A 26782-nucleotide genomic window follows, 5' to 3' on the forward strand; every position below is an offset into this window, starting at 1 on the left:
CCCCCAAGCCCCTCCTTTGGAGAAACTCCAGAGCTGTTAGAGAGTCAAGGGATAGGAGGACAGTCTAGTTCCTCTCTCAGTCAGTCAATCTCGTTCTCTTTTGGATGATTTTAGGCATCAATCAGTTCTGCAGTGATGTGAAGGAAATGCTTGGCTTCAGCCCTGGATGGTTTTGGAGGATCTGCTGGGTAGCCATCAGCCCTCTGTTTCTCCTGGTGAGTTGTCATTTCCCTTCTCCTTCTTGCCCTGGAGAAAGATTCACCCTCAAACACTCATAAAAAAATAAATTTTATCGAAGTGTAACATATATATACAGAAAAGTGTGCAAATCACAAGTGTACATCTCAGTGAAATTCTATAAACTGAGCACCATTTTGTAGCTAAAACCATACCAAGAAACACATGACCAGTACTTCACAAGCCCCTCTTGAGTCCCCTCCCAGTCACTGTGCCCCCATAGTTAACCACTCTTCTGGTTTCTGTCACATATTTCATCCCTCCCCTGCTCTGTGATAATGACACATAACGTTCATTGAGCAGTGAGTGCCAGGCCGGACTTTACACTGAACGTAACACCCACTGCTGTTTCAACTCTCACAATTCTGTGACGTAGAGTTCTAGTTCCCCATTTCACACGTTCAGAGAAACTGAGGTTTAGGGTCCAAGGTCACATGACAAGAACTGTTCAAGGCCGGGGAAGTATCTACTGTGCTGCTCATGAAGGACCTAACAAGGGTCCTAGTAATTCTGTATTCATTTTCTTAAAGACCACCCCCACCCCCCACCAGGTTTCTCAGGTGTAGATCTGAGTCAAAAGTAGAATCCATTCATTGTAGAATGAGAGAGCTCAGCTCCAAGGGTTGCCTGTTTGCCAGGACGTGTTCAGTGCTGACTCCAGCCTTGCTGCGTGTGCCCCTACTTCCCTCCTGGTACCCGTCTGAAGGAGATGTTTGCCCAAAGATGGATAAGTACCATGCTAACATCCCAAGTGCACTCTGAGGTAGCCTGGGGTAAAGTGACTCCGTGCACATCAGCAGGGATTACTCTCCGTTCTTTCATTTATCTGTAACTTGATTTGGGGTGGGGGGAGCTTTTTGGTCTTTTAGAGCCAGAGACTGTTCCTTCAGTCCAGCTCCAGCTTATTAGGATATCTGGACCATCCATTTCATCATAGGACATGTATGCATCTGTGCCTTCCCCTTCTTTCAAAACAACCCTTTTTGCATTCTAGTTTGACTTTCTCGGGGTAGTTCTTTTTTTTTCTTTTGCGGTACACGGGCCTCTCACTGTTGTGGCCTCTCCCGTTGTGGAGCACAGGCTCCGGACGCGCAGGCTCAGCGGCCATGGCTCACGGGCCCAGCCGCTCCACGGCATGTGGGATCTTCCCAGACCGGGGCACGAACCTACATCTCCTGCATCGGCAGGCGGACTCTCAACCGCTGCACCACCAGGGAAGCCCTCGGGGTGGTTCTTTATTTTTTGTGCTTTTCTGTACCTGCACATCTCGATGTTAACCTATAAGATGGACAGCGTGCTCATTCTTGCCTCCATAATGCTGCACACGTCTCTCTCTACCCCAGAATCCCTCCTTGACTTCCGTTCCCCTGGACCCTGGAGGTTTCCAGAACCAAAGCCAACCTTTGCCCCAAGCAGCAGATACTCTCAGGGCCTGGGGACTCTGGTGTGTGCTGTGGGCTCCAGTATTCCTTTAGATCTTGGCCTGGTAGTTCCTTATTACCTTGTCAGCTTGCTGTTGCTTTTTGGTAAATTTAAAACAATGTATTTTTAAATCCAGAAATTTTAGTTGTTTTCAGTGAGAGGGTTGGTCTGGATCACTAATCTGCCATTAGTAGAAGCAGAAGTCCTGACATAAATGGGTTATTATATTGTTACCAGTGCTTCTTGATAATCTACTTAAATCTTTTCATTTGTTTTTTAAAGGAAGGAGAGAGATTGGATTAGTTCCCTGAGGGAAGAAGCCATGTTTGTTTGTTTGTCTACTTTCATATTCTCCACACAGGGAGGGAATGATGTTCAGGGCTGAGACTCAGGAAAGGCAAGCAAGGCACTCATCCTGGACGTAAAATTTCCGGGGGTGCCAAAAAACTCAGTAGTCAAGATAAATACTACTTTTTTTTTTTTTTTTTGGCTGCATCGCGCAGCTTGTGGGATCTTAGTTCCCCAACCAGGGATCGAACCCTTGCTCCCTGCAGTGGAAGCATGGAGTCTTAACCACTGGACTACCAGGGAAGTCCCGATAAATACTATTTTTATGCAGTAGTTTTTAAAAATCAAAATTAATGCAAAAAAAAAATCCCTGATGAACAAAATACCGTTTTAAATAAATACAGGATCCAACCATACACTTGCATGTCTCACTTCACTCACCTTGCCCTAATCTGGCCCTGTCAGAGCTTGTCTTTTTAAAGTATTGCACTAAAATATTATATTATTATTATTTCTTGATTACTGAAATTCTGACATCCTCTTAAATGTTGTGCCCAAGGTGAATGTATCATATGCCTTACCCTAGTCCTGGCCCCAGGCTTTTAGTATTTTCATTTCTGTGGTTGTCTGGCAAACTGGGTGAACTCTTGGTGTACAGCCAATGAGTTTCCGTGCCCAGCAAAACCCAGGTACAGATCTGGGTTCAGGGACATGACATAATTCCTGTGATGTTCACTCTACTCACTTCCTCTAAAGGTAAGTGCTCCAGGGCCCAATTAAGAGGAGGCAAATCTGTCTTCCACTTCTGGGTTTACTTAACAGATCCCCTGCTTTGGGCTTTTTGAAGCTGCTTTAGGTAAACAACTAGTAGCTTACTAAAAATATTCGTTTTCACTGAAGCCAAGTTATAAAGAAGAAAAATATTGTCTATGAGCAAGAGGAGGTGGGGATGTGCGAGGGGGTGTCTGGAGCAATACTTAGTGGCCACAGTGAGAGCTTGAGGCCTCCCTGAACTGCATTAGGTTTCACACACCTGACATCAAGATGAGACGAGTTACAGCAGGGATGGCTCCTAACCAGACCCCACCTTTCCCTGTTTCAAAATTACCTTTCTTAGTAGCCGGGTCTGGGGCTGAGGAGAGTCTGTCCAGAGAAAGGTTTGCGATTGGCTGGGCTCCTGTTTTGAAAGCTTCCTCCTGGACTTAGGATAACACTGTTCTGAAGATGAATGTGTGTTTAACAATTTCCCATTTTATTATGTGAAGAGAAAGAAAAAAAAAGATATAAATAGATGTTTAAGCCCACAAATAATTTACATTACTGTCTTCTTTATGACTATGAAATAATAAGATAAAATTAAATCAAGAGCAATAACGATTTCAGCACAGCGGTTACTAGGCAAAAACTGGTATTTACGCTGTCTCTGGAAACCAAACTGAAATAAGAAAACTCATAAACCGAGTACTGGGAGCACACCATGGAATTTTTCTTGGTCGGAATCTTCACTGAATTTTCACGTCAAAAGTGTATTGAGCTGCTTTTTCCTTCCATTATTCCTTTCATTACAAGGGCCTGTGGCAGGCAGTCATTTATTGTCAAGATGCCTCACGGCAGAGCCATCCTTGTTGAAATCCCAGTTCTTAGCCTGGGGTTAATGCAAGGAAAGGGGGGAGAAGAACTTACCTAGGAGCCTGAGTCTTCTCCAGCTCTTGAGAACCTTATTATGTCTCCTGGACCTAGGTGCCTTCCATCTTACCAAAAACAATCACTGCAGAGAAACGCAGGAGGAAATGAAAACAAAGCAGAAAGAAATATGAAGCCCTAGGACTGGCAGGAGCTATGGAGAAGTCTCCCAGTTTATTCCTCCACTGTCTCACAAATCGGGCCTGAACCACTCCTGATGGATGCGTCTCTTCTCCTTTGCCCTGAAAGGGGCGCTGTAACCCCCCTAAATAACCTTCTGAGGCCTTGGCATCCCCACTGTAGGGGCTGAGGTGGGGGTAGGGAGGAAAATCAAGAAAAGCCCCTAACCGCTTCATTGTTGGCAGCTGAGGCACAGAAATTAGTGACTTCTTTGTGTCAGAGTTCAATCTACGATATATCACACTTAGGCAACTTCCTGAAAGTGTCTTAGCTTTAGTGTTCAGTGTTTGTGGTATATGGACTGTCTCTGTGTGGATATCGTGAAACATTTTTAATGTTTCTTGCTTGGAATTTCTGTTTTAGTTCATCATTTGCAGTTTTTTGATGAGCCCACCACAGCTACGACTTTTTCAGTATAATTATCCTCAGTGGAGCATCATCCTGGGTTACTGCATAGGAACCTCATCTTTCATCTGCATCCCGATGTATATAACTTATCGGCTGATCATCACTCCAGGGACACTTAAGGAGGTATGTGCTAGTGTGTGTGTGTGTGTGTGTGTGTGTGTGTGTGTGTTTAGATTGGTAACTGTTTGGGGAGAAAAGGGTTCTCTTCTTATGCTCTATTCAAAGGATGTTAAGTCCACCACAAGAATTCACCAGGAGGCTCTTAGTCTTATATAATTATATAACTATACCATCGTGTAGCCTCTAATAGCTGCCACTATCACCTTAAGGCATCTCCCATAAGCCTCAAGTACAAAGGCGAAAGAGTGAGCTGGCCATCTGGATGCACCATAGCACACAGCTTGGTGTATAGCATTCTAAACATATCAGAAAACTGCTTTGCCTCCTGCATGGCATTGGGCATGCACATCAGATCAGTGGTGTCTGGAGCAATAACGCAAATTTGATTTAAGTGGATTTAAATTAAATCCACTTGGTTTAAGTGGAGATTATGATGGAAAATGTCTGTGGTCATTTTCTAACAGCAGTGTGACAAGGGCTTTTTAAAACAAATTTATTTATTTATTTGGCTGCGTTGGGTCTTGGTTGCTGCACGGGGGCTCTCTCTAGTTGCAGCGAGTGGGAGCTACTCTTCGTTGTGGCGCGTGGGCCTCCCGCTGCGTTGGCTTCTCTTGTTGCGGAGCACAGGCTCTAGAGCACAGGCTTCAGTAGTTGTGGCTCGCGGCCTCCAGAGCGCAGGCTCAGTAGTTGTGGCGCACAGGCTTAGTTACTCCACGGCATGTGGGATCTTCCCGGACCAGGGCTCGAACCCACGTCCCCTGCATTGGCAGGCGGATTCTTAACCACCGCGCCACCAGGGAAGCCCTACAAGGGCTGTTTTGAAAATCACTAAATAAGGGTGTTGCAACAATATCGTAGTTTTAGTTCAAGTCACTGGAATGAAAAAAAAAGTTGCCATTTTAGCAAGATTCATGTCAGTAAATGAATAATGTGCTGTAAAAATTTCAGTAACAGAATCTTACAATTTGTATAAGATTGTATGTATTTTAAAGCATCTTCATGTAGACTATTTTATTTTGTTATCAAAATACTTTGTGAGGTGGATGGGCAGGTATCATTAGCAGACAAAGATACTGAGTCAGGGAATAATGCTGCTCATAGTTTCCTTATTTCAGTGACTTGTCCAGGGATACACAGTACAGGGAGGCTCAGAATCCAAGTCTTCTGGTTTTTGGTCCAATGCTCTTTCATGTTTAGGTGCAGCTTCTCTTTTGTGTCCTCAGGGTACTAATAGTTTGCTAATGTAGAAATTGGCTCTAGAGGTTAGGGAGAGATGAGTTGCCACTTTTCATCCTGTACTGACAAGAGTTAGTGTTCAGGCTGCCAGGATTCCTAGCAATGTTACCAGAATCGAAAATGCTTGGGTTGTTACTTGTTTGGTTGTGCTTCTTGCCATAGTAAGGTTACTGTGGCAGTAGAGCCTGAAGAAGCGGCCACTTAGAAGTCTGTGGGTGGATGCTTTTGTAGGAGACAAGCTCAAAGGTGAAGAGTGGTATTTGGGGGAGAGCTAGAGGGACCTGTGCTCTATAATGACCTGAGAGCATAGGTGGGCTAGTCTATGGACTCTTAGAAACAAAACTTAAATATCAGATCATCATACTCATCTTCCTAAAACATTTCACAAGAAACACGAAGCAAGAGAACGTGAGGCCATTAAACATCATCTCTTTTCTAAGAACTGAGATTGCTTCTTTTTCCAAACAGAAAAACTGAATTCTAGGTGAACAGAATTAGTAACTCTGCCAGGAGTTACTAATTTCCTACACCCAAAACAGTCCTATCACAACCTCATTCCTCCCAAAGGGGCTTGGACTCTGGTGCTGCCTGAAATACACGCTCAGACAAGTCATTGTACTTGCTCCTTCAGGTTGTCCTTTATGGCAGTCATGATAGTCCACTGGCCCAGCTGACTCAAACCCAGAGGCCAAGGTTAGGGGTGGGAACTCTAGTTAGGTTAATAAATTTCAGTATTCTTTGGTCACAGACTGTACCTCAAGTCTTGATCATCTTTCTTGCAAATTCCCCGTTAGCCACAAGGAAATGCCACCCAACGGTGTATAATTAACAGAGCTCAGATCCATTAGTAGTAGAGGTAAGGCCGATTGCAGGGCCATGTTTGTCATAGGCCACCAGATGGGAAACAGTGGGTTACCAGGAAGCATCATGATATAGCTGGTCAAGGGGGCCTAGGAGGCAAAAGACTATGGCAAGTCATTTACCTGCTCTGGGCCTTAGTTTCTTCACCTTTAAAATGTGCTCATTGAATTGGATTAACATTTCCAAAGTATGTTTTAAGGAGTAGTAGTAGTTCCATGGGATATCAATAAGTGTTACTGCTGGGGGAAAAAGGTTACGTGGTCAAATAATTTTAGAGAATGCTGGATTAAGGCAAGGTAACTAGGTCTCTTTACTACAGGATTTCTCAAAAGCCTTAACATGCCTATGTGCATGCTTAATTTCTGATAAGAATAAAGCATGCCATGTTTTTGCCAAGCACCCCAAGGGACTAAAATTTTTTGTGAATACCAGACTTGATGGTCTTGAACATTCTATCTATGAGGGAGGGAGAACTCATATAAAATTTTGGTATGGTTAAAAAGAAAATAAAAAGTAAATTTCTTAACTCTTCTGGGCCCTAGCCATATACAAGGCCACAGTTTGTGGAGTGAGCCACCACTTACTCACCTGTAATTTGGAGGCTATCATGTGCATCTGCAACCTGGAAGCCTCAAGGTTGGAGTCATCAACTGGATTAGGTCACTGCCCCCAGAAGCCCCTAGTAACCTGCACAAAGACACTGGGAAGATGGTCCCTAATAAGTAAGCATTCATGAAGATGGCAACAGTGATCCATTGCTTAGATGACTGCCTTGCAGAAGGCCAGGGACTGGCAAATTTTGAGAGCGATAGTAACGTGGCAACTGGAATGCTGCTGAAATATGGAAGACGAAGGTGGACCTGGCATTTGGGGAGATCAGCAGCCAGAAGGGCAGGAGAATGGGCAGGAGGGGGCTAGGGCACAAAAGCCAAATGTTCTACTTTACAGTGTTGGTTACTGTGGGTCTTGCCTCTACCCTAGTTAGAGTGATGTGTCCAGTTCCCAATTAGCAAGGCCTAATTCTCCTTAATCAGTTATGGGTTACAGATTCATCTATGGGAAAGGATGGTTTGTGAAATTTTGCTTTCTATGACTTGACATGTCCAGGTAGTTGATGAACACTGCAGCAACTCGTTTTTAAATGGATTTCCAGTGTGAGATTTTAGTTCTTGAAATATTAAGGTCATTAGGAACACAACATGTACAATTTTGTGAACTTCATTACCTATGAGAATGGGAACTTTTAAAATTCCATAGGCCCTGCTCCCTAAAGAAGAATCAACCCCCAGAACCAGGAAATAAAACCAGGAAATAAAAAAACTGAACCAGGAAATAAAAAAAACTGAAGGGGACTACATACTTTTTCAATCCAAAGTAAAAAGGACAAGTAGCAGAGCTTCACCTAAAATCAATAAATCAAAATATGCTTTCAGATCCAATTTTGCCTTGCTCACCATATGTACAGACTTTTGGCATCAAAGATTTTACTGAGCAACTTACTTACTTAACAAAGATTTTCTTCTACACTTCTGCAGTGCTCCCCACATCCCTGAGCTGCTTCGTGTCACTGATGCTAAGTTTTGCAAGGCAGGCTGTATATTTCATACCCAAGCCCAAGCATATTTCAGATCTGTCCCAAAGTTTCTGTGTACCTCAGCTGTTTCTAAAGTAAAAATTCTCAGCCTTTTCCCTGTGCTAAGTACTACATCAACATGAGATTGCTTTAGGAATGATGATTTAAATGGGCACATCTTTTAAAATTTAATTATGTAATAATTTGCACCCTTGTATGAACTAACCAGTGCTCCTTAACAGGTAAATTCATTAAATCAGTAACATCCTGGCTGTTACAGTGGCTGATGGCACTGTGCACTGTGCCTGTAGCATGTATGCAGGCACAAGGAGCATGGCTGAGGTGGGGGGAGCCAGAATCCAGAGCTCACTCTGCTTCCCAAGCCCTGTGGGCCACATGAAGCCTCCTCTGACAAGAGAAAAGGATGCCCTTTCCCAGGCCATCAAAGGCATGTTACAGGCCAGCAGAGGTTCTATTGAAGGTCCATCATTTCTCCCATTAGTGTTATGATGACTTTCTTAATTAGTTTACAGATGCTTATATAGTTCCTGAATATGCCATTTTTACCCATATTTGAGAATAAATTGCGGATTCCTTTCTTAAGGAAAGTCAGTAAGACTATTCCAATTTACTATTAAATGCCATTTAAATGCTACTTAACCTTTGTATTAATATTGAAAAAAAATTTAAACTGTTAAATTATAAGAATATTTATAACATCATGTTTTCTTCCTAACAGCGTCTTATTAAAGGTATCACTCCAGAAACACCGACAGAAATTCCCTGTGGGGATATCCACTTGAACGCTGTGTAAAACATCAATGAAAGGAAAATGGCTTCCCAACAAGCTCTTCCTCCAGTTCTGACAAGTCACACCTCGCCTTCCCCCTCTAAGTCAATGAGCTGCCAGCTAAGCCTGCCGATGGAAGGGCCTTCTGCATAGAGACACAGTCCCAAAAGACTATGGTGCCCAGACTCTTATGGCCTCCAGCCACTTATTTCTGTGAAATCTCCCAGACATGTTATCATGTTAGACTCTGTGATGCAGCTGAAGTGGACTGCTTTGGATGTGGGAGGGTGTGTATGGAGGTGATGAAAACCACAATATCGTCAGTTAGGATTAGGTTTAGGATCAAGTCTGTGAAAGTCTCCTGTATCATTCCTTGTTACTATCATCAGTATTTAACATCGTTTGCTTCCAAAGGTTTCACTGTTCATGAATGCATAAACCATTTAGAAGAAAACAGGGATACTGTCTTGCTAGCCATATATTTCCTGAGTAGCATAGAATTCTACTATAGCTGGAATCTACTAGAACCCTGTAACCTGTGTACTGCTCTGGAGTCAGGAGAGGAGGATGTAAGAAGCTAAGCTGAAAAATAATGTGTACATGTGAGCATGTGTGTTTGTGTATACTGTTGTTCCAGTGTATCCCTATCTCCATTCTAATACTTTGGGCCCATTACAAACTTTATGAATTTCCTCTAGTTTTTCCTACATTAACAAATTCCACCTACTGAAATTTGTATGTATGTTATTATTTGAAGGGTATAATTACTACAACACACTCTGCCACCCGCTCCTTTTCCAATGAACTTTAGCCCATACATCTTCCTTTATGGGCCATGCTTTAGTATTTCTTGCACTTCACTGCCATCTTCTTGTCTCTCTCTGCTAAACATTCAGGATAATGTTCCACAGGCAAATCTGGCCTATTTCATTAGTCACTGTGGCTTGGCTATGAACTACTTTGAAGATGAATATTGATAAATGCATCTTCAGTGTTCAGTTGACTATCTGGTTTAAGCTCTGTCTACTTCAAATGACTCAGTTTAACCATTAAGGTTACTTGGCTCTGTGAAGAGTGGATAAATCGAATTTTCACAGAGTGTAGAGCTCTGGTACCCTGACCTAAACCAAGGTCATCCTCAACCCAAAAGTAATTGGAGAATCTGGGTTAGCCTTAAATGAACCTCCTCCCAACCGCTTGACCCTTCCTGGTTGGCTACCAGGATACTGAGCCCTCCAGATAATTTTCAAGACTGAGTCTAAGTAAGCCTGATTGGAAAAGGGTCAGTTAAGTGAATAACCTTACACGCCACATAAAACCCTTAATACAGATCAAGTATATTTGACCTTCAGTGGCTTGGGACTCTCAGATGCATTGGTAGAGAAGCAAATTTTACCTTGTAGTATGAGATTTCCTTACCAAAATCTTAAAGGGAGTAAAGCCTAGTCAATGATAAAAGGACTCAATGATCTGGCCCCATATCACATCAGTCCTCTATATAAATCTAACTTAATCCTAACCTTATAGAAAGATCTATATAGCAGAAGCCTAGTTTAATCCAATTATAGAGCTTCCTCCCTTGGCTTCCTTTCCCCAACAATATTCCCTGGCCATCTTCCTGTATTCCCCCTACATTCTTCTATTGCTGATTCTTTGCTTTTCCTAGCAGAATATTTTCCTCATAGATGTTAGCTCCTGAGAAGTTTCCCAAAATATTAGAGGAAAAGAGAGGGGGATTTAAAAATGACTCTTAACTGACCTACCTTCATTATCTTCACTCTTTCATTCCTTCCTGCTACCTCATGTCTTCTCTTTGCTTTCTAGCATGCTGAAAGGAGAGAGGTTATATAAGTGGCAGCGTATTCAGTGGTAAACAGCTTTGCAAATTTAAGAACTTGCTTTATAAATATATTCAGATATGTATTCTCCCCATCCCACACACTTATGCATTTTCCAAAGATATCATTTTTTAAAAAGCACTTTTTCAAACAAAGTTTTGTCAAGCCAGGTGTTATACAGGTGTTTTGAAAAATTTCAAATGTCACTAGACAGGAAAAAATCCAACATCTCTCCTCAGCATAGTTTGCATTTACTTGACCCCTATTTATCAATACTATACCATGGATGTTTTTTTTAAGGAAAACTTGAGTTGGTAAATGGACTTTAAAATAATCTTTTAAAGACCTTTTACATCTAATGTAGCATTTACATAAAAGTAAAAAATAAAAATGGAATGAATTGTAAAGTTATTTAAGTACTGAAGTTAATTTTTTTTCTGTGATTTTATTAGTGAGAAATACCTGAGAAATAGGCAAGACACAAACAAAGGCATGGAGGCAGTTCAGTTGATTGAGGTTGTTCCTATATGTTGACATGTAATGGAGTCCAAAGAATTCATCTTTATTCCAAAAAACTTGCAACCCATTTAAAACTTATTCCATTTGTTGTGTGGAATGCATATGACTTGTAACCTAAATTCATTGCCCTGGCTGCCCCATGTAGAGATGGATGCAAAGACCCCAACAAACCCAAAGTCAATGTATTAGCTCCAAAATCAAACAATAACAATCAAACCAAATAATCTCAAATTAAGGCAAAAAGTTATTCTTGAGGTGAGTCACTCTCTCATCGTCCCTGCTTTTTAGGAAACTTGTTAATTTGGTGCCACCAACCTCAATATTTAAGTGTAAGTATGAATTTCCATTTAATTCACCCACCCCACCCTGACCCCTTAAAAGGGAGATTATTCTCCTAGAATTAGAACCATATTCTTTTGATAATTAGGAAAGGCTGACCTGATACATTGTATCTGTTGTATAACTGATTTGGAGGTCACTGTCAAGCAAAGCTTAAAACCATGGAATGCAGTGGCTTAACTGTGCTGTTCTTACACATTTTAGACAATGCTTAGCTACCCAGTGGTACAATCCACACCTGGTTCCTTTCATAGCATGTCTCTTTGCTCATAAATCAACATCTGGTGCTTAAGATATTATTAAATAAGGCAGTATTCAGAAGGCATTTTCTACCCTCCCTTTTTTCTTTTATTGTCAGAGATGGATGGGGAAGTGAAATAGCAGATTCCTCAGAGAGACTATACTACAACCTGTCATCCCCATAAAGCAATAAAAGCAAAATAGTCCTATGCTAAGTGGAAGAAGTTGTATACTTTTTTTTTTTTTTTTTTTTTGCAGTACGTGGGCCTCTCACTGTTGTGGCCTCTCCCGTTGCGGAGCACAGGCTCCGGACGCGCAGGCTCAGTGGCCATGGCTCACGGGCCCAGCCGCTCCGCGGCATGTGGGATCTTCCTGGACTGAGGCACGAACCCGTGTCCCCTGCATCGGCAGGCGGACTCTCAACCACTGCGCCACCAGGGAAGCCCAGAAGTTGTATACTTTAAAGTCATCATTATTTAAAAACGCAAGGAGAGTTACACAAAAGGCTCTAAATTAGGAAGGGGAACTTAGAAAATGCTTGCTTGAGAAGTATGTTAGAGACTGAAATTTATAAATCCAAATATGGAAAGAAACCCATTAAGACAGGGAATATTCTTACACTGTGGAAAGCTTTCCTGGTCCACTTGAAACATTCTGAATTCTTTTCTTCAATATCAGAGATAAGTCTGATATTTATTAAAATTTGTCACGTTCAGTTCCATGGAAGGACTATTTTAAAAGCTCTCAATCTTTTTTTCTTACTTTTTATAGTATCACCTTTTCCCCTCATTGCTTAACTGTCTCTAAATTTCAATGATAGGACAATATTTTAAAGTTCAGATAACTACATTTAGAGGCAGAAACAAACCTAGCTAATTTCTCTACTTTTCTTGGGATCTGGAAGTTTCTAAAGGAAGGTGAGCTTAAGTTTTATTTCCTCTCCTAGAATGAAATAATGCCCCTCTCAATTGTTTAGTAGGCATTTACCACAATGGAAAAGATGGAATCTTAAATATGTCTTTCCTTTTGTTACATACAGTTAGAATTCATTCAGTACTGTTTCTACATTAGGTGTTAGGTGTTTCAAAACAAATCATCTTTTCAGGAGAAGTCTTTATTTTTTGGAAATAATTCACAGTATATTTCGATTGGAATTTCAGGTTGTATTTCTCTTACCAACACATCATAAAATTCACACCAAATTGCTCTGCCACCAATGCAGGTTTTTCCCTTATCAAAAAGAGATTATTTCATTGGCCAAATCTAATTTGGAACCAGTGTGCATTGGTGGGGCATGTCATCAGAAGAAAGTTTTATGTCTGCTGAACTAAGAAGAACCTTATCATTTAGGAGAGAGAAAAGATGATTTCAGTCCTTCAGTTCTACAACTGAAGACTACAATTATAGTAGATAATTTATTTCTAACAATTTGTAAACACTGACAGTCCAAACAACAAATATTTAGGAAGGAGCAGCTAGCCCATCTCTATGCTAAAATACCTAAATTTCCATAAATAAATAAGAACATCTGCTGTTTTTTTTAAAAAAAACGATTTGATTCTTATTCAAACTCTAATATGATAAGTGTACCTTATCTTAAAACTTGATACATGAAAAATGCAAAGTTTAAAGGATAAAATTAGGGACTTTACATAAGAATTTGCAGTTATTTCTCCAGTGGCATTTAAAATATGATTTGATTTACAAAAAACATTTTCAGGATACTTTGTGTGTTGAACATATCGATGAGGTGCTTCAAAGTGTGGATTATATACAGTTAGTTGAATTATATAAATGGTATTTTTTTCCTCATCTTTCCTTTCTTCTTCCACATTATTTAGAGCTAAGAAAAATAAATTTCTTCCACTATTCACCTGTCAACAGTGATAATATGAAATTTTCCGTGAAACATTACTTTTTACATGAAACGTGTTTATTTTTAAACTTCAGTGACAGAATTAAACCTGTTTTATTTATACAAAATAGGAGTCCCCTCTTTAAGATGCATGAAATGCCCATATATATACATTTATGCAGTTTAGTCATAAATGTTCCAAACTATATTTTAAGGTATCAGTAAATGCCTTTTGTTGTGAACTATTACTGTAATAACTCATAACATCATGATGAATAGATTCTGTCTCATTAAAAAACAAAACAGAACAAAACCAAAAAAACCTTTCCAAACTCTTAAGGTTAAAAGAAAAATCTTAACTGTATATTGTCAAAACATTTACACATCCTCCAAAACATCACTGCATGTGGGACTTCCCTGGTGGCACAGTGGTTAAGAATCCGCCTGCCAATGCAGGGGACACAGGTTCGAGCCCTGGTCTGGGAAGATCTCACATGCTGCAGAACAAATAAGCCCGTGAGCCACAACTACTGAAGCCCACGAACCTAGAGCCCGTGCTCCGCAACAGGAGAAGCCACCACAATGAGAAGCCTGCGCACGGCAACGAAGAGTATCCACCGCCCGCCGCAACTAGAGAAAGCCCACATGCAGCAGTGAAGACCCAACACAGCCAAAAATAAATAATTAAAAAAAAAAAGAATGTATATATAACTGAGTCACTTTGCTGTACAGCAGAAATCAACACAACATTGTAAATCGATTTAAAAAACGTCTTAACTAAAAAAAAATCATCATCCATAGAAACCAAAATACAGATGCTAAATTCAAAAAGGAAAATCATGAAGGATGTGTTTCCAACAAACAAGGACATCTCCTACATAATCACAATAGGACCATCAAAATCAGGAAAGTAACATTGATACATTACTGTCATCTAATCTCAGACACCATTCAATTACGTCCTTTTACCAAAAGGTTCCAGTCTAGAACCACACGTTCATGTCTCTTTTGTCTCCCTCAGTCTGCAACAGTTTTCCAGACTTTCCTTGTTTCACGAACTTGACACTTTTGAATATTACAAGCTAGTTACTCTGTAGAGTTTCTCTCAATTTGATTTGATACTTGACTCATGATTAGATTCAAGCTAACATACATTTTTGGCAGAAATATCACAGGAATGATGTTGTGTTCTCAGCACATTCTATCAGGTTGAGTATGATTCAATTTTTGTCCCCATACTGGTGATATTAACTTGAATCACTTCATTAAGGTGGTATCTGCCAGACTTTCCACCAAGTAAAATTCCTTTTGTTTTGTAATTAATATTTTGTAGGGGGTTTACTCTCAGACTGTGCAAATACACTGTTGTTCCTCATCTAACTTTCATTTTTTACGGATTCTTATTTTATTCAATGGATTATAATCAATTATTATTCATTTTGATGCTCAAATGGTTTCATATTTAGCCAGTGAGAATCCTTTCAAGCTGGCTCCGGTATCCTTTTGACATGTCCCCATCACTCCTGGAACACTCACTTCCTTACCTTCTGGAGTAAGATGTTACAGTATCATCTTGTACTTTCTCTGCCACAGCCATTTCTCCAAGAAGTCCTGGTTTCTTTTAGTGAAGAATATATTTAGAAACCGAGATCTAGGTGCCAGGTATGCTCATTGGAGTGTCACTGATCCCGTCTTCTCACATGTGTGCACAAAAACACACATTTTCATCTATTATTATTTCTCTATCTTGAAAACTATATGAGTTTATACCAGTAACTCCAGTTCCAAACCAACACTACAAAGTTCATTCTAATTTTCTCTCTTCATGTTTATAACCCCTTCTAGGGCAGTGAGAAACATGGCTCCCATTATAACAAATATATTTACTTTTGATCAATATCCCTGAATGTAAGCAATATTCCATTGCTGCTGTCACTGCCGTCTACATAGCCACCCCCCCTTTTTTTTTTTTTGGTATGCGGGCCTCTCACTGTTGTGGCCTCTCCCGTTGCGGAGCACAGGCTCCGGACGCGCAGGCTCAGCAGCCATGGCTCACGGGCCCAGCCGCTCCGCGGCATGTGGGATCCTCCCGGACCGGGGCACGAACCCGTGTCCCCTACATCGGCAGGCGGACTCTCAACCACTGCGCCACCAGGGAAGCCCTACATAGCCCTTTTTACCCCATTCAGGTTCTGACACCTTATGCTGGGACTGTCCCTGTACAAATGCCCTTCTCACCGTGCTCAAGCTGACATCCCTTGGTGGGCAGTCACCATCACCATCCACTGCACAGATGCCTCCCCCTCCACCACTTGGGCTCAGATATCCTGAATGGACCTCCTTTCTGCATGGATTACCCCTCACATTCATTTGGGCTGCTCCTTCACGATGCTCTTCACTGTGTTTTAGTGACACCCAGCTCTGGGTCATGATAGCTTTACCTTGCTCAGCCCCACTTAATGGCTTTTGGATTGAATTGTTAGGGAAGGGATGGTGAAAAAGGAAGAGGACCAGTTTACATTCATTAATTGTTACAATTATAGCCTAAGAAAGCCATAGTATTTTCTTAAGGGGCAGAGAGAGGAATGGGATTAGCAGTATAGTGGGATGGGCAAAGCTTGGACAAAGCATCTCCCAGGACAGAAACTTCAGTATTAAAGTGTATCTCTAAACTCTTTTTCCAAAATCTTTCCTGCTTAGTATTCCTTTGATTCTTAAGGCTTTGTCTTCTTAACACAATTAAGAAGACTCTAGCATATCTGGTACATAGCCCCCAATTTGCTGAATACATGAAAATAATGCATACTTCATGTCATTTGTCTGGTCTAGTTTCCCTCCATAGTAAGTATGGCTCATGTCATACATTTTACCAAAAGCAAAAAAACTTTTCTGCACCTGTGTTAAGAGCAACCAGATAGAATTGAGAAGACAAGCTCAAGTCCTTTCTCATCCACTACCAAGCTAAGGAACCTTATTTAAGTCACTCAACTTTACTGGCCCCATCTCCTCATGGGTAATAATATACATACATACACACAATATATATACATATGATATATATACACACTAGTATTTACTGTGTGCTAACGTCAGGCACAGCATTACATACATTGTTTCAAGCAATCCTCACATCAGTCTTATGAAAGAGACCCTTTTATTATCCTCATATTACAAATAAGGAAAACATAAAGTTCAGAGAACTTAATTTGTCCAAGATTATGCAGCAAGTGGTGGACCCAAGATTTCCAAATCTCAGCTATTAAACCTGATGTCATACCATCTTAAAAACATTTTAAATTCGAGGGGTTATAGATGATTTCTAAGTTCATTCTTGTTTTAAAATTCTAATTTTAAGAAATACTTAACAGATATTAAAGTAAATGAAGTTAAAACAATGAAGTAAAAACTTTTCTAAACGTTCACTCATGCCAGCTATTATAGTAGGTACTGGGCATACAAAGTTGAGGCCAGATCTTTGCCTTCCAACAACTAACATACAATCATTATACCATAATGCTGTGATGGTATTACCCACAGAATTAAAAGGAAACAGAGGTGTGGCTGAAACAAAGAAAGGTATTATAAGAGGTTTTCTGGAGGCAATCACACTTCAGTTTTAAAAATAAGGAGTTAGGCAGAAACATGACTTTCCAGGCAAAGCGATTAGTATGTGAGAAGGCACGGTCACCTTGAAACAGCACTGTGTAATTGGTATGATTGGAACAGGAGTAAACAAGGGGAGGGAGAAGGAAAATTAAAGACACTGAATCACAGGAACAGCTGTTTACCAATTCATAATAATTTCTTTTAAGTACATTATTTTAGACCTCATATATTTAAAAGAACACGTATCTAGCAACAAATATAATGAACCCCTTGTTTATACTGCTCCAAATAATTCGTTATCAAAGAACTGCTGCCCTGTGCATAAGCCATTTGACTAATCAACATCTACATATTCTTCCTATAGAAATGACTAAGATTAACCAGCATGGCCAACACTCCTCCATCATATATTAAAAATCTTAAATTACAAAAATGTTTACTGTGAGATATCTTATGCATACAGAATAATATATAAAACACATTTACAATTGATAGAGTGAACAGCCAAGTAACTACCACCCAGGTCAAAAAACTATTGTCAGGGGCTTCCCTGATGGCGCAGTGGTTGGGAGTCCACCTGCTGATGCAGGGGACACGGGTTCGTGCCCCGGTCCGGGAAGATCCCACATGCCGCAGACTGGCTAGGCCTGTGAGCCATGGCCGCTGAGCCTGCGCGCCCGGAGCCTGTTGCTCCGCAACGGGAGAGGCCACAACAGTGAGAGGCCCGTGTACCACAAAAAAAAAAAAAAATCAGGCAGGACTTACCTGGTGGCACAATGGTTAAGAATCCACCTGCCAATGCAGGGGACACGGGTTCAAGCCCTGGTCCGGGAAGATCCCACAGGCCGCAGAGTAACTAAGTCCGTGCGCCACAACTACTGAAGCCCGCGCATAGAGCCCATGCTCTGCAACAAGAGAAGCCACTGCAATGAGAAGCCTGCGCACCACGACGAAGAGTAGTCCCCACTAGCCGCAGCTAGAGAAAGCCTACACGCAGCAACAAAGACCCAGCGCAGCCAAAAATAAATAAAATTAAAAAACAACAGGCAAAAGAAACAGATACTTCAAAAATGATATCAAAATGCTAATAAATATGAAAGTCATCAGGGAACCCCAAAATAAAACCATGAGATACCACCACACCCACCAGAACGGCTCAAATTAAAGGACAAAAAGACAAAGGTTAAACAATTACAAGTGTAAGCAAGAATGTGAAGCAACTGTAACTCTCATACATTGAAGTTTATTTTGGAAAACTGACATTACCTATTATTATGAACACATACTTACCCTATGGATCAGCAATTCCATTCCTAGGACCTACCCAATCAAAACATATATATGTACATACTAGAAGACAAATGTAAGAATGTTCCTAGAAGCATTATTCATAATAACCCCCAAATGGAAATAACTCAATGGCCATCAACAGTAGATGGATAAATATTATACAATCAAGAAAACAAGCAAAATTAATCTATGGTGTTAAAGGCAGGGAATACACTGGGAAATGGTTTGAGGGGAGCTTCTGTGGGGCAGGTAATGGTCTCTTTTTGAACTGGGTATGTTCACTGTGTAAATCCATTAAATTATGTACTCATGATATATGGACTTTTCTTTATGTTTGTTATCCTACAACTTTTAAAAGCTTACTAAGAATATTCTGGTGATTTTTGGCACAGACTTATCAGAGGTGGAACCTTTTTGTGTCAAATAGGGCTTTTTTGGTAGAAATCCAAATCCAATCAGCCCAAGAGAAAAATACTGGTTTAAATATCGAAATATGATCTACTAGAGCCAAAGTTTCAAAAGCAATCATCAGATCTTTGTCCTTCTCACCTCTCATTTCTGTTTTCTTTTGTGTGGGCTTTATTCTGTCAGGCAGTCAGGCACTCATTTTCCCATGTAACTCTGGAATTACTTCATCTTCACAGTCTAGAATTCTACTGGAAAACATCACTTTAAGTTATGACAAGTCTCAGAATTGGCCTATCTTGAGTCACATACCTTCCTGGAGCTCTTACAGCCCCATTTGAAACACTGGACTAAGAGTAGTGAAGGGTACTTTCCCAAGTGAAAATCAAGGCACTATTCTCAGAAATGGGGGAGTGAATGCCAAAGAGGCAAAAACATCTGTACATCTGGGGAAGGAGAGAGAAGAAATCCTTAATTTGCAGTTTCTCCCTGAGTTATGTCAAACTTGGTTAATAAAAGTATTATGTAACAGAGCTATCACATGATCCAGCAATCCCACTCCTGGGTATACATCCAGATAAAAACAAAAACTCTACTTGGAAAAGATACATGCACCCCAATGTTCATAACACTATTTACAATAGCCAAGACATGGAAACAACTCAAGTGCCCATCAACAGGCTGGCTTAAGAAGATGTAGTATATATACACAGTGGAATATTACTCAGCCATAAAAAAGAATAAAATATTGCCATTTGCAGCAACATGGGTGGACCAAGAGAAGAACATGCTTAGTGAAGTCAGAGAAAGACAAATACTGTATCACTTATATGTAGACTCTAAAAAATAATTCAAATTAATCTACATACAAAACAGAAGGACTCATAGACCTAGAAAACAAGCTTATGGCTTCCAAAGGGGAGAGGGAGGACAGGAGGGACAAATTAAGAGTATAGGATTAACAGATACAAACTACTGTACATAAAATAAATAAGCAATAATGCTTTACTATATAGCACAGGGAATTACATTATCTTCTAATAACCTATAATAGAATCTAAAAAAAAAAAACTGAATCACTATGCTATATACCTGAAACACAATGTAAATCAATTACACTTAAATAATTTTGTTTTTTAAATATGTAACTTTTCCTATCTAAACCATCCATGCTGCTTTGAGTCTCTGAATTACTGGGAGAGGGAAATCAACAGTTTCTTATCAGATCTCTCCACCTCCAGTCTCTTTCTCCTAGGCTTTATCTTGCATACTATAGTCAAATGAAATCTTCCCAATATATGGCTTTAGTATGACAACCCTAACAAAGGAATCCAATTCTCCACCAAAGTTGAAGATTTTTAGCCTGTCACTCATGGTCTTCCATGATCTCACCCTAACTCTTTCACAGTTACATTATGCTACACCCCTCTGTGTACACAAAGTCAGTGCTTTTGAAGTGTTTGTCACTGTCACTGATATATTTTAAATTATTAGGGTGTAGCTGATATTTAATATGTCAGTCAAGAGATACAGGCATTAGCTTTCTTGCTACTTTTCCTTTCTGGTTTAAAAAGTATAACAAAATGATTTATGAATGCTAAATTTGATCTTTTATATATATTTTCTTAAAGACAATATTCTTACTAAACTACGTTTATCCTTCTAAAATAAGACAATGTGGTAACTCTTCATGAAGTATGAGAGATAAAAATAGCACTTTCTTAATGGGAAGACTGTTAAGAGAACTGTTTTCTCCGTATGATTCATCCTTTTCACATGAATAAATTATTTACAGTTTATAACTTCAAATGGTTAAGTTTCAAAGACTTAGTACAGAAATTTTAGTTTTATTTTGATATATAAATAGAAACTCTAATAAGATGTACTATATTTTTTAGAGTATATTAAACAAGACATGTTCATAAACAGGCCACCTGGATCTTTAGGTAATTTCTTTAGGCTGGTATCTCCATCTTTTCACCCTCAGCTAAAACTGATTTATACACATAACCAATTTACTAACTTGCTAGGGTTTCAGAATTAAAGTGATTTTTAATTTAAAAAAAGAGGAATTACAGCATGACAGGAATGACATTATTTTTAAAATAAAATATAAGCATCAATTAAACATACAAATATATCACTATTTTTATTTTCATTTAAGTGAGTATGTTGTGGGCTAAAAAGCTTAGACAAGATGTGTGATCTGTATTTTACACTTTAATACAAATTTTAGAACATAAAGTAAAACAATATTCTCTGTTCAAATCCACATATTTTTATCTGAAACATGACATTTATAAAACAAACAGCTCCTGCAACAAATGCAACATAGAAGAGTTATTTAAATTATTTTTTAATGGTTGTAGTGGAGCCAATTTTCCTCATTAAGTACCTACGGGGATTCAGCACTCTCTTTAGGTTGCTTGAATACAACCAAGAATGTGGTATTTATAAGTAAATATTATATATTAATTTAGTTAAACATTCAAGATAAAAGGATTGACTTCTGACTTAAACCTAAACCAAAAATGAATTTTGAAAATATATTTTAAAATACCCTCCCAACCACTGTTAACACACTCCTTTATGTGTTCACTCAACATTTTCCAGGAATTATAATTTTCTGTGTTTCCATAGGTCTTCCTATTGGGGCAGTTATCAATCATCTTCTTTCTCAATATATGTCTTTGCATTAACCCGTGCCATTTGCCGGGCCAAGTATCTGTCTCTCGCTGACATTACAGTTTCTTCGTTGCTCCGCTTTGCAAACTTGTTCGCTGTCTCATGTGGCCTCTCTTGTTCTTTGCCAGTCCCTTGGCATTTCTCTGTGAATCTGTGTTTTGCTCCCAGTGATGTTTCAGAACTAGAGGGTTTCTCTGTGTTTCCTTCTTTGTCCTTTTCCATGTTTCTCATTTTATTGGCTCTTTCCTGGTTAAGAAACCTATCCTTTGCCCTAGAATTTGGGCTTTCCTTTCTTTCTTGATTTCTTTCTGAAGATTGAACACTTACTTCTCGGTTTTCTCTATCTCTGTATTTATCACTGTTTTCATATCTTTCTTTCCTTGCTTTCATATGCTCTTCCTTTTCTTTGCTTTTCTCTTCCTTCTCTCCTCCTTTCTCAATGTGTCGGTCATAATCATTTCGTTGTCTGTCTCTTTCTTGTTCTCTTGAGGGGTATTTCTCCCTGTCTTTCTCCCTTTTCCATTCCCTATCATTTCTTTCTCTCTGGTCTCTTCCCCTCAGTCTATCTTCTTGTTCATGCCTCTTCCAGTGTGAATCTCTGTAACTGGCCTCTCTGTGCCTATGGGAATCCTTCTTTTCTTTTTGGTAATCACGGTCAGTGTAATAGTTGTCCTCCCTGGATTGTCTCTCTTGGTGCTGATCTTCCCTTTTCTCATGTCCTCTTGACTTGGAACTTTTTGTGTGGTATTTGGTACCATGCTCTCTTTCTTCACTAGATGACTGTGAGTGGGTATGACTTCTGTGATGCCTGGAGTCATTTTTTAAGGTCTCTGTGCCCTTTTCCCTTCTGCAGTTCACTTTATTATCTTCTTCCATTTCATCATCCTCACTGCTCTTAGCATCAAAGTCACTGTCTGCATCTGGGTTTTCCTCTACTTTCACAACAGTTTGGAGAATGCAGTTCTCATGAGGTGTTGGTCTGTCTTCTGAACTTACTTCATCGGAATATCCCTTTGATTTCTCTTCTTTTATCCCAGACCTTAAGAAAAATAATGTAACAGAAAATGCTACATTATCAATTACAGTAAATAAATGAAGCGTTCATATAAAGTTCATCAGTACTTAAGTCAATACACCTATACTATATAAACCTTCTGATTATCCCAAATTTGAAAAGGTGCTGCTGTCTATTTACCTTGTAAACATCTGCAAACTAGTATTTTCTAACCATTCCGAATATTTTCAATATTGGTAGAAATGAAAAAGTAAAAATCAGCCCTTCTCTGTATGGACCACTAGAACCTTCAGGCAGGGGTGTGTGCAAGGTCTTCATTTTTGCCAAGCACAGACAAAGAATAATTGGGAAAAGATATATTCTGAAGATAAGTACTAGTTTACAACATGAGGTTCAAGTTGTGGCTTTACTGGATTTTTATTTTATTTTTAAAAATATTTAAAAATAGTCCTGGAAGAAGAAGATAAATTTTTTCACAGCAAAATGGTGACAAAACCTAATTCTAAATATCACTAAATAATCCCTCTCATGACTGAAAAGGCACCAGCATCCTGCTCTACCCCTTGGCATCTTTTACAACAAAATGGAAATATGAGAATCTATCCAGCTATTACGATCAGTTACATTAACACTGTTTACATCACCTACATTTTCCCAGCCAATAAGCATGGTTAATTTATTTACATTACACATTTATTCTCACTAATCACTTACCAAACAAACAAAGCAACAACTATGGCTCTCTAGCAATTGCTGGCAAAAGTGTCTTGGCTAAAGGACTCACTAATAGTTAGGAATTCTATTATTAGACTCTGGAAATTGCAACTACTACATGACATTATGAAGTTTCACGGCTGGCCTCACAACAGTTCCAGATGAAACTCTAATTTTTCATTCAAAAATTTCAGTCTTCAAATATGCTTTCTGAGACTCATAATTCTCATCAATTTTACAATCAAAACCTAGTAGTTGGGGTGTAATCCCTTCTCTTCATCCTTAATTCCATTCTCCTGCATCTCCTCTTTCCCTAGCAACAAAGACTCAGACCCTCTTATCTGAATGTTTCTATTCCAATAAATGATTTCCTTAGATACAAGTTTAAGACAAATTTTACCTTCAGCTATAAACTTACACCATAATCATTTCACCATCCCCATAATATTTTATAATTTTATTCAAAAATCCTCCAATCCTTACTTTCTAGACCAGTATTAATAGAAATGTCTACAGAAATGGGAAATTCCCTGACGGTCCAGTGGTTAGGACTCAGCACTTTCACTGCCGGGGCCCAGGTTCAATCCCTGGTTCGGGAACTAAGATACCACAGGCTGTGCAGCAAGGCCAGAAAAAAAAAAATGTCTACATAGTAATGTCCATATATCTGTGCTGTCCAATATGGTAGCCACTAGCCAAATGTGGCAATGGAATACTTGAAATGTGACTGTTGTTACCAAAATTTTAGATTTAATATAATTTAAATTTAAACAGCTACATGTAACTAGCGGCTACATATTGGATAATGTATTTCTAAGCCCTTGATTATGTGAATCTTATGTTTTATGGAGGCTAGGTCTTATTTATGAAAAAAATATACTTCTCTTTTTGGGAGGAGATGTGGGGATATATGCATATGTATAGCTGATTGACTTTGTTATAAAGCAGAAACTAGCACACCACTGTAAAGCAATTATACTCCAATAAAGATGTTAAAAAATATATATATACACTTCTCTTTTTATATACTATCTGAACATGCGTGTAGAATTACTGTAAAATAAAAATAAACTTGAACTAAAAGTTTTTTAATTAAAAAACTGTAAATCCCTAGTTATTCATTCAATTAGGTCAGGTTTGGCTAACAACACAATACGCAATACTGCAATCCTCTACTTCCAGAGAGTTAAAATGATCCCACAATCACAAATCATGAACAGTATCTTTCTTCTAAATATTCCATATGCCACATCTCACCTGGCTTCACGAAAGCTGCATGTAGGTACTTCCTCTTCACCAACTGCTTGATTTAATAGGTGCCTATAAAATCCACTGAGATCGCTCTGCTTGGTTACATCCAAACGTGCTAAGAGAATGAAAGCAAAAGTGAGTATATTCAAAAAGGCAAAATGCAGTTCAGTTTCACAGGCATAGAGTATGTAACACAGTGTATGAAGTGGTGCTCTAGATGAACATAGTACATGCTTAGACCAAGTCTTATACATTTGGTTTTCTTCCACTTAAAGTTGATAAGCACTTGCCAATTAAGCTATTTTTAAGTACACATTTTACTTAGACCTTGAGAAATGACCACGAGTAGGAAGCAATGAAGTAAAGCACTAAGGTATTCTTTGGCCTCTGCACATCTTTGTTCTTTCTTGAATTAATGTTATTCTTTTTGTAAATGCCCAGTTAATGCTCCTTGGGTGATGTTACTCTAGTTTTCTCATCCCAGGAAATATAACTAGGATTTAAATCTCAGCTTATACTGCTTTTGACAAATGTCATGCTTTCCATGCCTTGTAATCAATGTTTTTACATTTGAAATCATTTTCTAAGGCAATGACTTGTGATAATCATAGTTTTAAGCAACAAAGTGAGATGTAATTGAAAAGTTCAGTAGAAGTAATAGTTACTAAGAGTGCAACTGTGTTTTTAGTTAAAATCTCCTGTTTTATAATATACATAACATCATATATCTTGTACCCTGCATTCATATACATAAATTATGACAACATTATAATCTAAAAGTTCAGTGACGAGCAAATGGTTAACCACAGGGCAGAACTCTCCTGTTTGTTTCCTGCTACTCCTCTCCCTCTTGCATTTCACCTTCAAGTGCAGCAGCCCTCCTTTCTCTTTCTTCCTCTTCAGCTCTCTCTTGCAGTTTTTTCTTATAAGCAGATGTTACAAATGCCTCTTTATCATCAAATTCTCCCTTTTCCATTTCTCGTTCTCTTTGTATTTTCTTTTCCATTCTTTTTTCCTGTTCCTTTTTTCTGATCTCAACTGCTTTTAGTAAGTTGTGAATGTACTTGGGCTAGGGGGAAAAAATAAGATTATTTAGGAAAGAGTCAAAGATAATTAACTGCTAATATTCGATTTTTATCATGAATTTATTACTCTAGAAATTCACTGATAGAAATCCAAATAAATAGGACTGTCAACTTCTCAAAATTCAATATAAATTTACTAGCAAGATAATAAAATTCTTCTCAATAGAAATTTAAGTATAAAAACAAAAAATTATTCAAAATGGCATTTAAAAAATATCTCAAGCTAAATAGGTCATTTTCCCAGTTTTTCTCTCCCTTTTTACAAAATGGTATTGTCTTACTTCAACAGATACGTGAATAGGAAGGCTTCTAATTTTTCACATTAGTTGAAATATAATCATTTAAAATAGTAGCTTTAATATCATTTTAGAGCACCACTTTATCTGTAGATACTGTAAGATGTAAAGATCCTTAAATACCAGTCTGTGCTTTGTGAAAGAATAAGAGTGATAGAAAATTTGAACTTATTTCATTCAATCTCCACACCCTAACTTGTTTTTTCAAACTAAAAATATGACCATGTTACATGCAGATGATTCAGTTACCAGCTAGGAAGCAATAAAAAATTATAAGACACAAACATGAACAGGAGAAGCAGCAGTACAAAGACTTTCTTAGGAAAAACTTTCAAAAAATAATCTGCAAAAGTTTTAAAGCAAAAATCCAAAATTTATAAAATTGTTAGATAATTCTCTTGCTCCTGTTAGGATACTAAATATATAGTTTCCTAGGTTCTCAATCAAATCCATACTATCTGGAACTAGGGGCTCTTCACACTTCAAATACCTAAAAGCTTTTTCTCAGATCATTCTCATGTTGAAATAAGCGTAAGTTACAAAATGCAGGTCAAGGTCAAAGAAACTTTGTATTTTCAGCTACAAACCTTTCGGTCTTTTCCCAAAAGCAATTTTGGATTACTTTCTTCCTTTTTTTTCTTCATTTCATCATAAATACTGTCATATTCATATACAGTAGAATCTTCTGCAAGGGCCTTTTGGATTTCCAGTTTGGTCTTTAAAGAAAACATTGAACATGTTTCAAAAATATGAGCCAACTAATAGATACTACAAAGAGTCTAAGTAATTCTTTTGAGACAAGATCATAAATCAGAAATATATCATAAAAATTGTATCAATCACATT

General features: G+C 38.7%; 2 protein-coding genes across 11 annotated transcripts in view; one reads left to right on the forward strand and one right to left on the reverse strand.

Annotated features, from left to right (window-relative positions):
• The window catches only part of SLC6A4 (solute carrier family 6 member 4), a 35386-nt gene extending 25520 nt beyond the window's left edge, over positions 1–9866 (forward strand). For 3 of the 4 annotated variants that reach the window (XM_089899962.1, XM_089899964.1, XM_089899963.1), the window contains 2 exons: positions 115–215; positions 4174–8807. In XM_089899962.1, coding sequence (XP_089756088.1) covers positions 115–215; positions 4174–4494 — 422 coding nt within the window. In that variant the 3' untranslated portion in view covers positions 4495–8807. Of the gene's footprint in view, positions 1–114; positions 216–4173 lie in introns of all 4 variants that reach the window. The other variant, XM_022595641.3, reaches the window with a different exon arrangement.
• Positions 4792–26782, reverse strand: part of NSRP1 (nuclear speckle splicing regulatory protein 1) — an 82175-nt gene continuing 60184 nt past the window's right edge. For 4 of the 7 annotated variants that reach the window (XM_022595539.2, XM_022595542.3, XM_022595540.3 and 1 more), the window contains 4 exons: positions 26524–26652; positions 25417–25624; positions 24562–24670; positions 21095–22614 (listed from right to left, as the gene is read on the reverse strand). In XM_022595539.2, coding sequence (XP_022451247.1) covers positions 21552–22614; positions 24562–24670; positions 25417–25624; positions 26524–26652 — 1509 coding nt within the window. In that variant the 3' untranslated portion in view covers positions 21095–21551. Of the gene's footprint in view, positions 22615–24561; positions 24671–25416; positions 25625–26523; positions 26653–26782 lie in introns of all 7 variants that reach the window. The other 3 variants (XR_016388784.1, XR_016388783.1, XR_016388782.1) reach the window with 3 other exon arrangements.

Source organism: Delphinapterus leucas, chromosome 19, assembly GCF_059928025.1.
Source record: "Delphinapterus leucas isolate spDelLeu-1000000601 "Yukka" chromosome 19, BTC_Dleu_Yukka2, whole genome shotgun sequence".
In the NCBI taxonomy this organism is placed as follows: Eukaryota; Metazoa; Chordata; class Mammalia; order Artiodactyla; family Monodontidae; genus Delphinapterus; species Delphinapterus leucas.